This window comes from Solanum lycopersicum, chromosome 5 (genome assembly GCF_036512215.1).
Source record: "Solanum lycopersicum chromosome 5, SLM_r2.1".
Lineage (NCBI taxonomy): Eukaryota > Viridiplantae > Streptophyta > Magnoliopsida > Solanales > Solanaceae > Solanum > Solanum lycopersicum.
In genome coordinates, this window is record NC_090804.1 from 1,448,811 (window position 1) to 1,463,863 (window position 15,053).

Genomic DNA, 15,053 nt, shown 5'->3' on the forward strand with positions numbered 1-15,053 from the left:
ATGTATTTATAGCATTTGCTTCTTTTGATATTGATTTTTCATATTATGTCCCATACTTGCTCTTTTGTCCTATAAATTATTATTTTTATCGCGACTCTGATTCGAAACATCTAATAACATCTAATATCATGAATGCATGCTATTATAGATGGTATAAAACAACTACATACACCATCAATATGTGTACAACATAATTTTTTTTTTTTTTCTAATGTGATGAGATAGTGTCTACAATTTTTGACAAAATGTTTCTTGTATTAATTGAAGAACAGTATGATGAGTCAACCAGCATATCTTGTTAAAAATTATAGGACCACATCATACCATTTATTGATAGAATTTATTTGGAATTTCTTTCATTGCTAATGCTATTTTTTCATTCTATATCTTCAATGCCTCCCCCACCCCACCCCCAAAAAATGGACCCCTCAAATTAGAAAAAAAAGTTTAATTTAAAGTTTATAATTAGTACTATCATATATGATTATTGGTTATTAGTCATATCATGATTCAAGCTTATGGCATGTATCGTTCAGAAAAGTGTATATATACTCAATATTAGCATTATTTTTAGTATTTAATTTATGCTCTAAGTTTATGATATTTTTTTTTGCATATATACCATTATAGAATAGCTTTAAATATGTAATGTTTCGATGGAGCGTATTTTTGTGTAAAATATTAGAAGTTTTATATGACTAACATTCAATGGTTTTTGCTTGAGTTTCGTATATATTTGACTAAAGTTTAATCTTTTTACTTAGCTTTAGTCATTTTTGTCTTACGATACAAATATTTTTAACTAAAATTCATTTACATGATGTTAAAGATCAACTACTTTTGTATACTTTTGTGCGATAGAAATACATGAACTTCAACCGTATATTCTGAAGTGGAAAATGTACCATTTCAAATGATTTAATACCAAAATTGTATCAACATAAAAATATGTATATATTTGATTTATATTTATTTATGTTTAGCTTACAGTATTCGATTTAATTTATTAGGACCTAATTTATATTAAGATAACATTAACTTATTTTCCTTTTGATTCTCATTAACACTTTTTCCCACAAGTTTAAAGTCATGCCGTGTGATATTTAAATGTATGTAATTTAAATTCTTTTCAATTTTACTCGTCAAGAAATTATAACAATTTCTTTTGAAAGAAATCACTTTTTGTAGAGTGGATTTCTAAAATGAGCAATATATCTCGAACGAATTTATATTAATCAGATCAATAATTTTTGGAAAAAATACAGTTAATATTATGGTCCGATATCTTTGACTAGTGTATCTACTATTCTTAGTCGAAATTGTTTAATGGTCGGCACATATCCTTTAAAATTCAAAACAAATTAATTTTGGTTGTTGGGATTGACCAATCAAATCCTTTTATTTATTTTTTCGATGAAAAATATTTTTTGAGAAGTGGAATTCTTTAATCTTTCTTTTCTTTCTAAGAAGGTCATTTTTTTATTTTTATTGAACTTATTTTTTTAGAAAAAGATATTTTGTTTAATTAAATATAAAAAAAAGGAAATAATCTTCTTCGGACCAAACACACCTTTTGACTTTGTCAATTTTTCTTGTTTCGTAAAAATAAATAATGAAGTTACGTTACGCTGTGAAAATCATGAAGTATTTTTCATTTGTTGAAATTCGAAACTTACTAAAGAAAAGCTAGTAAAATAATATTCTTTTGAATATTTTAATTTTAATTTTAGAAGATAAGTTAATGTTATTTCCATTTAGTATAAAAAAATTAGGTAATTAATTCTACATAAATGATTTAGAAAGAAGGATTATTGAAGAATTTTTGGTACAAGGGGAGTTTCATTATTGTTCAAGCACTTGATAAGGAGCTTTATTTCTGAGCCTTGTTTGTATGAAATTATCTATTTCTTGATAGGTATCAAGTGTTATCGATAAATAAATTTTATTTAATATTTATTTAAATTAATTAAATTATAATATAAGATCGAAAAATTCAAAGGAAAAAAAAAGGACAAAGTATTTAATACAAAGTAATGTGGAATAAGTCAATGAATACTTGGTACTTGATATCCTTTATCTGTTAGTTTAAATTTTGTTTGCTTCTACTGCTTTATTTAAGTACATCACATGAAATAATTATATGTTTGGTGAGAAATAATCAAATTATAATTGATAGTTTGAATTTATTTAATAAATGTTGAGGTTTGACAACTAAGAACACATCACTATCAAGAATATTTTTCTTTAACAATATGGTATTTGAAAATACTGATTCATCAATGACGTTTAAAATCTTGTTTAATAAACTCACTTAAAAAATTTTATTTGTAAAGTTCAAACTTGAAAAGTCGAAGTCTCCCCCCAGTAAAGTCGAAGGAATGGAGTTAGTATTTGGCTATTTGCATAATATTTAACTTTTTGTCAAATGCTTCTAACATAAAAGTGATTATTTTTTAAATACATTATAATTATTGATTGTGTTTTAAACATCATTTCTAAAAGTGGCTATTGATGCACAAATACCTTTATTTCTCGCTTGACATTCGATTTAAATATTTGTCTGAAAGTCTATTTATGACGAATTTACTCTAACATATTTTCTTTGTTCTTAATTATTTATCTAAAAAAAATTATCGAAAAATATGACACATATGTATAACCATATGTATCCAAGAAGTAAACTTCATCTCTTTCTCTAAAACCATAACTACTCCTAAAATTGTCTAGACATGCTTGAAAATGTCAAAATTTTAATTTCTGAAAAAAGAAAAATTAAAGTATAATAAGAGTAATTTTTTTTTTTAGATATATCACAAAATTTCGAAGATAATAAAAAAATTCATATGATAACAACAATACATTGCAATGTGTCAAATAATATTCCAACTTCCAAACAAATCCAAAATATGTCACATGGTTTCAAAACCAAAGGGATTGTCCCTATCTTATTTCTAAATCAAGGGGATACTAACTATATGTAACACTTCAATCCATATTTCACATTTTATCCTATCCTTTGTTATTCCGTATTCAGTATTCATATTAAGATCTGATTAAATTTAAATTTATTTTAAAAAATTACTATCTAATAATAAAATCAAGTTTATACACAAGCTTAAACTTTAAATTTCTAATTAAGAACGAATAAATATTTACCACGTCTGTTACGACCGTATATATTGGTCCTCCTTTGGATTCCTTTTACTATGATTGATATATATTCTGTTAGTTTGTATCAATCATATTCACGAGACATATCTATTGTTTTTCACCAATTTGGGCTTTATTTTGTTGCTTTTATAATTTTGGTTAAAAAGTTTAGAATCTATTATAGTGTAGAGTAGTCTAGTGCCTACTTTTTCTTTTTTTTTTAATAACAAGTTATCATAGACCTTATTTTCTCCTTAATTTATAATGTTCACATGCACCACATTAATCTACACTTTATTTTCTTCTTTTAATGGAAGTAGTAATTGTTTCACCATTTTCAGAAATTAAATGCAGATATTAAATATTATATCAAACTAATTAATTCTTGTGCATGTGAACCAAAATGTAAATTAACGGCTCTTTTCAATAGTTAGAGGTATTCCTCTCACATGCGCACATGTCACTAGTAAAGTCTAAAAAGAAAGTTTTTCCGATAAAGAATAAGTGAGAAATTTGATTTATTGAATATATATATAATATATATATTGTTAAATGTATATAAATTTATTTTCATTGAAATAGTGTAAAAAAATTAATTTTTTTGGATGGAAATATTAGTATCTTTTCTTTTCTTTACTCGATTCAAATAAAATATCTGAAATTAGATTCAATTTTAACATTTTTCAATAGGAAATTTTGATTGAAAAAATAGTAACTCTTTTAGTAGTGTGTATCACAAAAGAGTTGTTTGGATGAAAAAATTAACGTTGACGTATACAAGATTCTTCATAAGCGATGTCGATCAGAAGAAAGGATAAATATATTCCGAATTATCGTAATTGATAGATAGATATTCTCCGTCATATTTTTGGGACATTGGCGCCCCTGTCGTCTAGAAACTAGAACATATATATCCTTTATACTAACAGACATACACATGTCATGATTATTTTTACCGACTTAATATTTATTAAATATCGAATCAACGAATAAGATTGCGTCACGTATTTACATTTAATCTTTCATTAGAGTGAAGGACATGTGTAGTTTAGATTTTGAATAACAAAGTCAATAATATCTCAAAAATATAACAAAAGATATCTATATATTATTTATGATATTTCAGAATATATATATGCCTTTTTTTTCGAAGTTAAAATTAAAAAAAGAAAGTAGCATAATGTCATCATGAAGTTGAATCTAATTTTTAGGCTTTCAGATCATGTTTGATCACATGACCACAGGAGTACAAGTTCTTAATTAGATCATTTGTCAGAATCATGCATGTGATCACAAGATTAAATAATTTTATCCAATTTTTAAAATCTAGCTTTCAATAGTACGTACGTCAACCAATTATGACAAAGTTTTGTTACATTATTTCATGCATGTATCTAACAATAAGAATATAATTGTGATAAGTCTGATAAATATTTTTTCACATTTAAATAATAAAGGTTTTATGTTTGAGTTTTTGGGCGTGGAGTCGTTATATATTAGAATATCATAATATATATATTGAACTCTAAACTTAGCTTCAAATTTTAATTTTAACTTTTAACTTTCATAATGCATAAATATGCATTTTAACTATTCAACTTTTAAATAAATAAACACATGAGTCCTATATGACAGAATACACGTAGTACAAAAAGTAATATGTATGACATGTGTGTCTATTTGTTCAACTTTATACAAGTTTAAGTGTCTATTTGTGCACATTCAAAGTTGAAGGACATAAATGTAATTTAAAGCCAAGTTAAAGGATACATTTACGTATCATGCCTATTAGAATACCCTTTATCACTCAATGTGAAATTTTTAAGCACGAATTTAAATTTAATTGAACTCTAACATGAATATCAGATGTTAAGTATTTGGTTACCCTTTTTTGAATATTACACAAACTCATATGAAATACTCATTACTAAATATATATATCCAAAACTAATATATTTTATATGATGTGTACGCAGACTTTATTATTATCTTGAGAGATGTCGTAAAATATATATAAAAAGATTAAATTAAAATCATTTTTATCTATTTATATTTGGTTATTTCTATCCAAAACTAATATATTTTACGTAATGTGTAGGTAGATTTTATTATTATTTTGAAAGATATCGTAAAATATATATAAAAAAGATTAAATTGAAATCATCTTTATCTATTTATATTTGGTTTTGGCACTAAAAAGTGTTGTTGCAAATTGAAGGACAGACAAAACTTTATGGCACTTATTCTTTTTTGTATTATAAGACACAAAATGCCAAGGAGCATAGCATCTACCACTTTACTCCCTATTTTATAGGATTTTATTAATTTTTAATTTAAAAAGCTAAATACTTTTCACAAAAAAAAAACATTTATAGGTCAAATATTATATTTTAGATGTCTTGAACATTCTTTTACAAAATTTATTGTTTCACCAATACTGTTTGACCTGTAATTACAAATTCAGGGGAAAAAGAAAAGGAAAAAGGGGAAGAACTATAGTGTGGATGAACTATTGAGATTCTTCTTTTATATTTTGAAATTTTAAATTTGAGCTTTTCGAAAATAATTTTTTTATGATATTTTAAATATAATCTGAGTTTTAATTAATTTAAGGAAGGACTAAAATATATTTATGAGTAAGTAAGTTTTTGGCTCAAAAATATTTTTATCATCACTTTTTTGTTTTATAATATCCTTTTAATATCAAAATAATTCAAAAATTATCATTCTTATCAACGATTGCTCGATGAAAAAAAAATAAACATTATAATTGAACTTTTATATTACAAAAGGGCAAAATGATCCTATTTCGAATAGAACAAGATTGACTCATTTTAAGCTAAATATATAAAAAAAAAAAATAATTCATTTTAAAAATATAATTCCTTTTCCATTAATTAATTATAAGAAGAATAAACCCATTTACTGTTTAACAAGTTTTCATCTACCATTCTGTCAGATCACGTGATAGCCTGTAGTTTAGAGGAAATTCAGAGTCTCCCATATCTTCCTCACATGCCAATCACCGTATTATCGAGTTATTTTGATACGTAGATTAAATTATTTTTATATTTTAAAATTTAATATTCACGCCAATTTATTATGCATTAAAAGTGAAACAAAATAACTACAAGTTGAATAAAATATTTTTAAAATAAAATTTGATATGAAATATATATCATGTTTAGTCAATGTTATAAATTAATCTCAAAATAAATATATTTCATCGACCAAATATAATATAAGTTCAATACAAAATTGTAGACCAAAGAACCCATGTTTCACTTTTTGTTGCTTTTTTTTTTGTTATATATATATATACGTGCAATTTTAGGCTATGGTGTTTAATCTTTTTTACATAAGGTAATAGGGTACTTTATACACCTAATTTCCTTTTTTACTTCTTTTTTATAAATTTGTGGTTTAGGTTATTTACTCGTATGAATTATTTGTTTTATTTCGATTTATTTAACTTGATTTGAAGTATGAAAATCAAATTAACAAAAAAATTTGACCCTCTCAATATATATCAATCTACAATAATTTTATCATTATTATCTAAATACCAAACGTGATCTTAAGGTTATGTGTGTTTGTATACTTCAATATATTCATATCCATTGGTGTAATATTTTTAAAATATGACATTTGGCATGAAAAATAAATAAATAAAAATATATGTCAGACTGCACCAACATGATCCAACATGGCTTAAATTGAGAGACTAGATATTAAAATTATTGAATATTTTATTTCAAAATTAATTATTATGAAATTATAAGATAATAGTTTTAAAATAATTAGTTTAGAGATAACTTATTCTTCATTTAAATGATAAGAGATAATTAATTTATAATTAATTTTAAAATGAATTTATTTCATATTTAATTGAGATAAATTTATAAATAAATTATCGCAGATTATATTATTGCCCGATCAGACGAACATAGGGAGGAAAAGAACAAGAATGAAAATAGAAGATGTAAAAATGATTAGCTAGGAATATCTCATAGACCATGTTACAAACCGAATATTTGTAGGGAACAATAATTACCTATAATTTTTATTGGTAAATAATCATTATTGAAGAGACTAATGCAATAAGTGAAAAGTGTATTATTTCTCATAATCATATTTTAGGTTGTTTTTTTGTCTTAATTATTAGACCTTAGCTACTACTTGTGTTAAATATGGAATCTTAGTATTTTGCATGAAAATGATTAAGCCTAACACCCTGGTCTAGCTTTAAGATAATGTATACACTTGTGATCTATAAAAAATTGATCTTTTTAAATTTTGATTTCATTTTTTAAAAGTCTTTTAAATAAAATGATAGATATAGTACATAGTGAATAACTTTCAAAATAAAATACAAAAGAAAATATATCAAAATAATTTTTTATATTACTAAATGGAAAATTAAAAAGAGACGAAATTTAATGGGGCGAAGCAAGATAGTATAATATTTTTTAAAAAAAATATTAAATGGTCAATAGTCGTAACAAGATAGTTAATTCATTCAACTCGTAATTTCTTGATTACGAGTTTAAATTTAATTCTTCTTTTTCAATCTGAACATGCTTTATAGAGCGATAATAAAAAAGTTATAAGTTTCTAAACTAAATATATAATCTGAATACGTATTAACACATCGCAAGTGATTAAGTATTCATGCAATCCTATACTTCTTCTATTCATTTTTTTCCCAAAAATACGTAAAATAAATAACCATACCATAATGGAGGCAGGTTAATTAATTATATGTGGGATCAATGTGCATATTGATTAATTAATTAATTAAAGTTACATGAGAAATAATTGAACTGTCGTCGTCTAGTTTTTCATGTGCTGTAGACTTATAAAAGTGAGTTGGCCTATGCTGATATATAGCAATAAAATACTATAATATATAATATAATATTATATAATACTATCATAATATATTATAATTTATGACCAAGACGACCTAACTTATGCTAGATTGCAATATTCATTTTTTTCCACCTATCATTTAGTTCAAAAAAACAATAATGCTAATCAAAGCCAATCATATATATGAACATGAATTGTACTGTGTGAAGTGGAAACACCTACTACATCTTTTGTAAACTTCTTTTAATTTTTTATTTTATAATCGTGATATTTAAATTAGTCGTATCTCTTAAAATTTATGATGTATTTTCTTTATTTTAATATTAGTATTATTTAAATATCGATTGACGAATAAAATTGTGTCATGTATCCTTCTTTAATCTTCTGTCAAAATAAAAGAGACATATATGCTTTAATTTTTGAACAACAATAGTATTAATATGTCAAAAGTATAACGAAATGTATCTACATATCATTTATTATAATATAAAGATATATTTATTTATTTTCTTTGTATTAATTATTTTTCTTAGAAGTGAGATATTTTTTGGACCCTCAAAATACCCAAATCGTATTTATGGACCATTTTGGTACGAGTGATTAATCTTGTTTGCAGAAATTGTATGACGATCTTTTTTTTTAAAGTACCATGGATATATATTTGCGTTTGGTATATGGGATAAGTAAAATATTTTTAGATTAAATTTTAAATAAAATTTATATTGTATTTGATTGATTAGGATAAATTTATGTTATTTGTCAAATGTAGGGGTGTATATTCAGTTTTTCAGTTCAATTTTATACTATTTGGTTTGAATTTTTAATTTTTGGTTTTTCTCTTTGTAGTTTGGGTTTTTTTGATTTGATTAATCGGTTATGTCAATAATTAGAAACATAAAAAAAATTATATTTGCATATATATATATATAAATATAATTCCGATTTTTTGGTTTTTCAATTTTCATTGTTCTAAATCCGAAACCAAACCAAGAATCCAAAAAATCAATCCAAATTAGAATTCTATTTGATTTGGTTTGGTTTTTCGGTTTAATCAAAATAATGCACACCCCTAATCAAATGCAGTTTAATTTTTATTTCATACTTAATTTTAAGATATTTCGTTTTATTCCATTCAATTTGAAATTATTTTATCATATATTTAATATCCCAAATGACATAAATTAGTCCAAAATTATTATCTTTAAGACTATAATTTCAAATTAATTCAATTCGCATACCATATGATCACCTGTAATTAAGTGAATAGTGATTAACCTTCACTTATATATATGGTAAGAGATGTTTGGCTGAGAATAAGTTATCTCGAAATAAAATTATTTCACCATACATATACGATATCTTATTCCATCAGCCATTGCTATAACAAAAATGATAAGATAAATAATTTAAATATACTTAATACCTCCGATCAAACATAAAACAAAATAATCTTACATGATATTTTAAAATTATTATACCTTATATTTCGCGTCAAAATAAAACCCATTATAGCAAAGTTGGTAGGAAGTAATCTTCTTGCAGTGGAGAAGAATATAGTAAGTAAGATGAATATATCTAGTGATGTGATAGGACAATCTTGTGATATTTAAAAATAAGATTTAGTAGGTACCTATATATTAATCATAACAACAATTTGGAATTTATATTACTATATATAATTTCCACCACAATTTCACATTTTGAAAAAAATAATAATTGATCAATATTGTTCAATTAATAACAATAATTGAATTAAGTAATGCAGTAATTTCACATTATAATTACAGAAATTTGACTAATATTATCCTAACTAATAGTTCTCATTAAGAAAATAGACCTATAACTATAATTGAAGCATACCTTAAGGCACTATTCTCTGTTAGGCTGTGGAGTCTGATTAATATTTGATATACTGTCATATATTACTATTTAGATTTCACTATTTATTTTCTATAACAAAAAATACTTTGATTTATTAATATATATACCCCATCGCCGTGAACATTTACTCATAAGGTGTTATCACGAAATATTGATTTCTCTCTCTAGATCTCTCAACTTTTTTTTCTTCAAAGTTCTTGTGTTCTTAATTCATCAAGTGTGTGTGATTCGATACTAACATTCTCTACCTCTTTTTTTAGCCAATATCAATAGCATGTTTTTTTAATAGGACAAAAGTAAATATCTAATGAATAAAAATAAAAAGATAAGAAAAATAACCGAAAGACTTGACTATAGTATATGTAGAATATTTTCGAGGGTAGTAAGTAATAAAACTCCCTATATCATGGTAAAGTTGGTAGTTGTATATCATTTCAAGGTAAAAAGCCGCTTAACTCGATATTATTGTTTGTTTTGATCATATTAAAATGATTTTTTAGTTAAATATCGTTATATTTTTTGCCACAATCTTATATTTGACAATTAAAATTAATTAATATATTTTAATTAATTATTCTTGTTAAAAAATAGACATATAGTACATAATTTGTATTATATTTATTTATGAAATATAATTATTGTTTTTAGGGAATAATAATAATTATATTTATAAGAAGTTCCACTGTAACCAGCTGAGCCATCGTGCAGACAATAAATTCCCTGCCTAACTTATCGCACTACTCCTTTCCACGTTCCTTCTGTAACATATAAAACGAGCTCCATTGACTGCCACATTCACACTTCACTTCCCTTTTTTCCCTCTAATTTTTCCACCGCCACTGTAACCGTCGCCGGCGGTAACATCAACCTTACTCCGGCGATCTACAGTACTGTTCCCGGCCTCACTATTATCTCCTGCCGACGGGATATCTTCCATTTTGCCATCAATGGCGCTACAGAGACAACCTAGTGATCTGAAAAACAGAGTGAATACTTGTCTCAATAGATTGTCCGACCGTGATACTCTCGCCGTTGCTACGAATGAGCTGGAGTCTATAGTTAGAAGTCTTAACAGTGAAGGTTTTAGTGCATTTTTGACTTGTATTTCGAGTACGGACTCTTCCGATAAATCGCCGGTGCGTCGGCAATGTGTTCGGCTTATCGGAGTTCTCTCAGCAACTCACGGAGATGCTTTATCACCGCATCTAGCGAAAATGCTTTCTACTGTTCTCCGGAGACTTCGTGACCCTGACTCAGCTGTTCGTTCTGCTTGTGTAGAAGCTGTTTCGTCCATTGCGTCAGAAATTACTCAACCGCCGTTTTCGTCTATTTTGAAGCCGTTAATCGACGCTATTATGCACGAGCAGGATAATAATTCGCAGATCGGAGCTTCGCTTTGCCTTGCTGCGGCAATTGAAGCATCACCTGATCCTGAGCCGGCGGAGCTGAAGAAAATACTGTCGAAGCTCATGAAATTGGTGAAGAATGATAGCTTCAAAGCCAAACCGGCCTTGCTGTCGCTCATTGGTAGTATTGTTAGTGTTGGTGGTGCTTCAAATAAGAATGTATTGAATAGCTTGGTTCCGATTACGGCTGAGTTGTTGAGTAGTGAAGATTGGACTGTGCGGAAGGCCGCGGCGGAGACATTGGGACGGTTGGCTGTTTCCGAGAAAGAATTGTTGTCAGAGTTGAAGGCGTTCTGCATCACGTCATTGGATAACCGAAGATTCGATAAGGTACAAAATACATGACCTACAGTAAATCTGATTTGCCATATAGTTTAGAAATGATTGAAAGGAGAACTTCATTACCTTTTGTCATTTATTTTTGAAATGGCGTGTAATAGACTACGGATTTTATCCTAATCTAAAATCTTATAAATTTAATAAAAAGAATTGGCTTATAGAATACTCTACTTTGACTCTATAGGTGAAGGTTGTTAGAGAGACAATGAATCGGGCGTTAGAATGGTGGAAGGAAGTTCCAGGTACTTCAGATGATGTTTTGCCTCAATTACAATCCAAGTTTCCACATAAAGGTAACTTCCAATAAAAGCTAATCCGTTCTGTTGAAATAATTTTATTCTTTTAGAAAAGCTTGTGGTTTAAATAATATTTGGATTTCCCTAGTTTTCATGTGTTATTACTATGTTCTGTCAATGATTTACATGGAGATGAGAGGATTCAAAAATAGCTAGTCATGTTAAGAAAGAGCATGTATTAGTATTCAAATTGGATTTAGTTTCGAGTTTGTTAGAAAATCTATGTTAACACAAGTTCCCTTGAATGTTGATTGAGTGAAGTAGAATCTGAATTCCTCAACACTGCTAAAATGGAAATATTAGCTCAAAATGAAGCTTAGTGAAGATTGTCTAACATAGGGTGTTAGTTTTTTTTTTGATGGCGAGAGAATTATCTTCTGGCCAGTATGGTTGCATATAGGGAGATGGACTTTTTACTATTTGACCTGCAGAAATTAAAATTTGTGAACTCCTTTTCTTCCTTAAAGTTCTTTTTCTAGTTTTTATGTTCTCCAGAATCCAGACAAAACACTTGTTTTTTCTGATTGATCATCACATGCTATACACATGGTTAGAAACTTATCTTGTCAGATGAGTCCAGGTCCAGGGAATCTTGGACTTTAATTAACCCTTAGTTTCCATACTTCCAGTTCCATTGAGTGAAAATTACAGTCCTTTTAGTAACTAAACTATTTCAGCCACATCTGCATCATAATTACCTCGTTCCAACTTTGGTTATAGTGAGCTTTCGTGCTAGTTGCATCTTTGTCTCTTGTCCTTATTGCTACTTTTATGTCAGCTGTTACACAATTGTATGCCATGTTTCTACTAGTAATTGCCATGGATTCTTCCTATTTTCATCTTTAAGCTCTTATTGTAAATGCATAACTCTATTCACCTACATTCTGCTACTAAAATTATCCTATGAGGTGCCATATTTACAGAACTATGAATTTGTGTCTCCAGATTGTATTAGTGGTGCCTGTTCTCCAACTCCTTCCAAAAGTTCGAGTGATACAGCTATGGAAACCCCTCAGCCGAAGAAAGCAATCCGCTCAACTAAGTCACTTGCATCCAGTAGTTCTTCCTCGATCACCTCCCAGAAAAATAGTTCTATTAGGTTCCGACGCACAAAATCAAATGTTACGAGCTCCTGTAAGCTGGATTTTAGAAAATCCCCTGATGCAAAAGCAAAGCACACTGTTTCACAGGCTTCTTCGTTGGAGGTAGCTTGTGAAGAACAGAAGAGTCAAAATTTTAGAGTTCAAGGTTCAGTGGATTCAGTGAGTTGTAGCAGTTCAAACTCAGAAGCAAAGTCAACTCTATTCAACAGACCACCGGATGAGAAGTTCCACAGATATGGTAATTCACAGTTTGGATCTCGGGTTATTCCACTCTTTGAGGACTACAATGACAACATGGATGTACCTGCTGAGGACATCAACGAAGATGCATTCTTGAGTCATAGAGAGTACGAGAATTTCTGTTCTGTCAGCAAACAGCTTGTTCAGATTGAAAATCAACAGTCCAGTTTGTTAGACCTCCTGCAGGTACATTTCTCTTCTCCTTCCCTCAGCTCTGCTTCGAACATTATATTTAACTTTTGGTCTGCATTTAGTTGATGTCACAACCTGTAGTCTCCCCTATTTAAGAGGAATGATTTGTATATTTGTGCCAAGAGACATGCTGAGCTCAGCCTATTTCTTCTTCATTGCAGGGATTTATTGGCAGCTCACGACATGGAATGAATTCCTTAGAGAAACGTGTAAATGGTTTGGAGAGATTACTTGATGAAATGCAATATGATTTGGCAATAACAACAGGGAGGATTTCAGATACTGATTTTACAGGAAGTACATGCAGCATGATCCCTCGTGCAGAATTTTTGGGTCCTAAGTTTTGGAGAAGTCCAGAAGGGCAAAACTCACAATCAAGAATATCCTTCTCAACTGGAAGCCAGGATGTAGCGTATAGTCCATCAGAAACTGATGCTACCAAGCAGAACAAGAATATATCTTCAGCAAAGCAGTTTAGTATCACTCCGGGTGAAGCATTACGTTCTTTCTCCAGTCGAAGAAAAGAGAGAATAGCTCGAGATGGTGAAACTGCAGGGTTTTGTCATGTCAGTAGGCTTAATGGAACGTCATTCACAAATTGCATACAGCAGCAAACTTGAGCCTTAGGTGATTGTCCTCTTTAGCTTGAAATGATGATTGTTTGATTATTGAAGACATACTAGTCTGTTGGTCTCTAATCATCGCAATACTTAAAAGTCTTCTATAATATTATAAGTTTGAATAAATGGTTTGCGCTCTCATCAACTTTTGTAGATTCTTCTTTCACATCGTGTTCTGTATCTTTCAATTCTCATTAACAACATATTTTTGGACTTGATGAAACCTAATCCTCTTGTAGCTTATACAGTCTCTCAATCATATTATGTTCTTTTACAATTATACTCGCCGCTTGAAAGGTTTTTGTTTGTGTTAGTAACTAATGATGATTTCTTCTCTCTTAGCAGGTTGTGCGGACAAGAAAATACTTTAGTCTCAGTGCTGAAATATTTGAATAGTCTTTGTACTTGAAAAGAAACAAAGCTGTTTGCTGTGAAGAGAAATCAGAGACCAAGATAAGTTTTCAATATCTATACCTGGTCATGAGGACAAGAAATGAGGGTGTCTGTACAGAAGTTGTCAATGTTAAGTCCTGTTTATGCAAATGTTATTCTGTTTTCTGATTCTAGTGATCCAATGATTGTTCTGTGAAGATGAAATGATATTCTTCCAAAGGGGAGAAAGTGCAAATATTAGTCAAATTGAGGAGTTTAATTTGGGCCCTTGACAATTGGATTTGAAAAGAAAAATAATTCTGATGATTCACACTAGGACTTGTTTTGTTCCCTGGTTGTTGACAAGCATATAGGATAGCTGTTTGAGCTGAGACTATTCATATCGACAACTCTAGTTGTATATCTATTTTTCTGACATAAATATCTCCTGCAATAACAGTAACTCCAATGATATTCCGCAAGTAGGATCTAAGAAGGATAGAGTGTTCACATATCATACTCCCGTTTCATGGTTTAGAAGGTACAACATATCAAACAAGTCTGGAAAAGGGAGAAAAAGAG

General features: G+C 28.4%; 1 protein-coding gene across 2 annotated transcripts; it reads left to right on the top strand.

Annotated features, from left to right (window-relative positions):
• The first annotated feature begins 10,602 nt into the window (after positions 1-10,602).
• LOC101247217 (TORTIFOLIA1-like protein 4) lies at positions 10,603-14,802 on the top strand. Of its 2 annotated transcripts, none has more exons than XM_004238688.5 (5): positions 10,603-11,639; positions 11,833-11,941; positions 12,890-13,473; positions 13,641-14,106; positions 14,445-14,802. In XM_004238688.5, exons 1-4 carry the CDS (start codon positions 10,851-10,853, stop codon positions 14,097-14,099), a joined length of 1,941 nt encoding a protein of 646 aa, XP_004238736.1. In that variant the 5' UTR covers positions 10,603-10,850; the 3' UTR covers positions 14,100-14,106; positions 14,445-14,802. The 2 variants fall into 2 exon arrangements, with proteins under 2 accessions (XP_004238736.1, XP_025886802.1); XM_026031017.2 differs by having other exon boundaries at positions 10,673-11,639; positions 14,442-14,802.
• Positions 14,803-15,053: the final 251 nt, after the last annotated feature.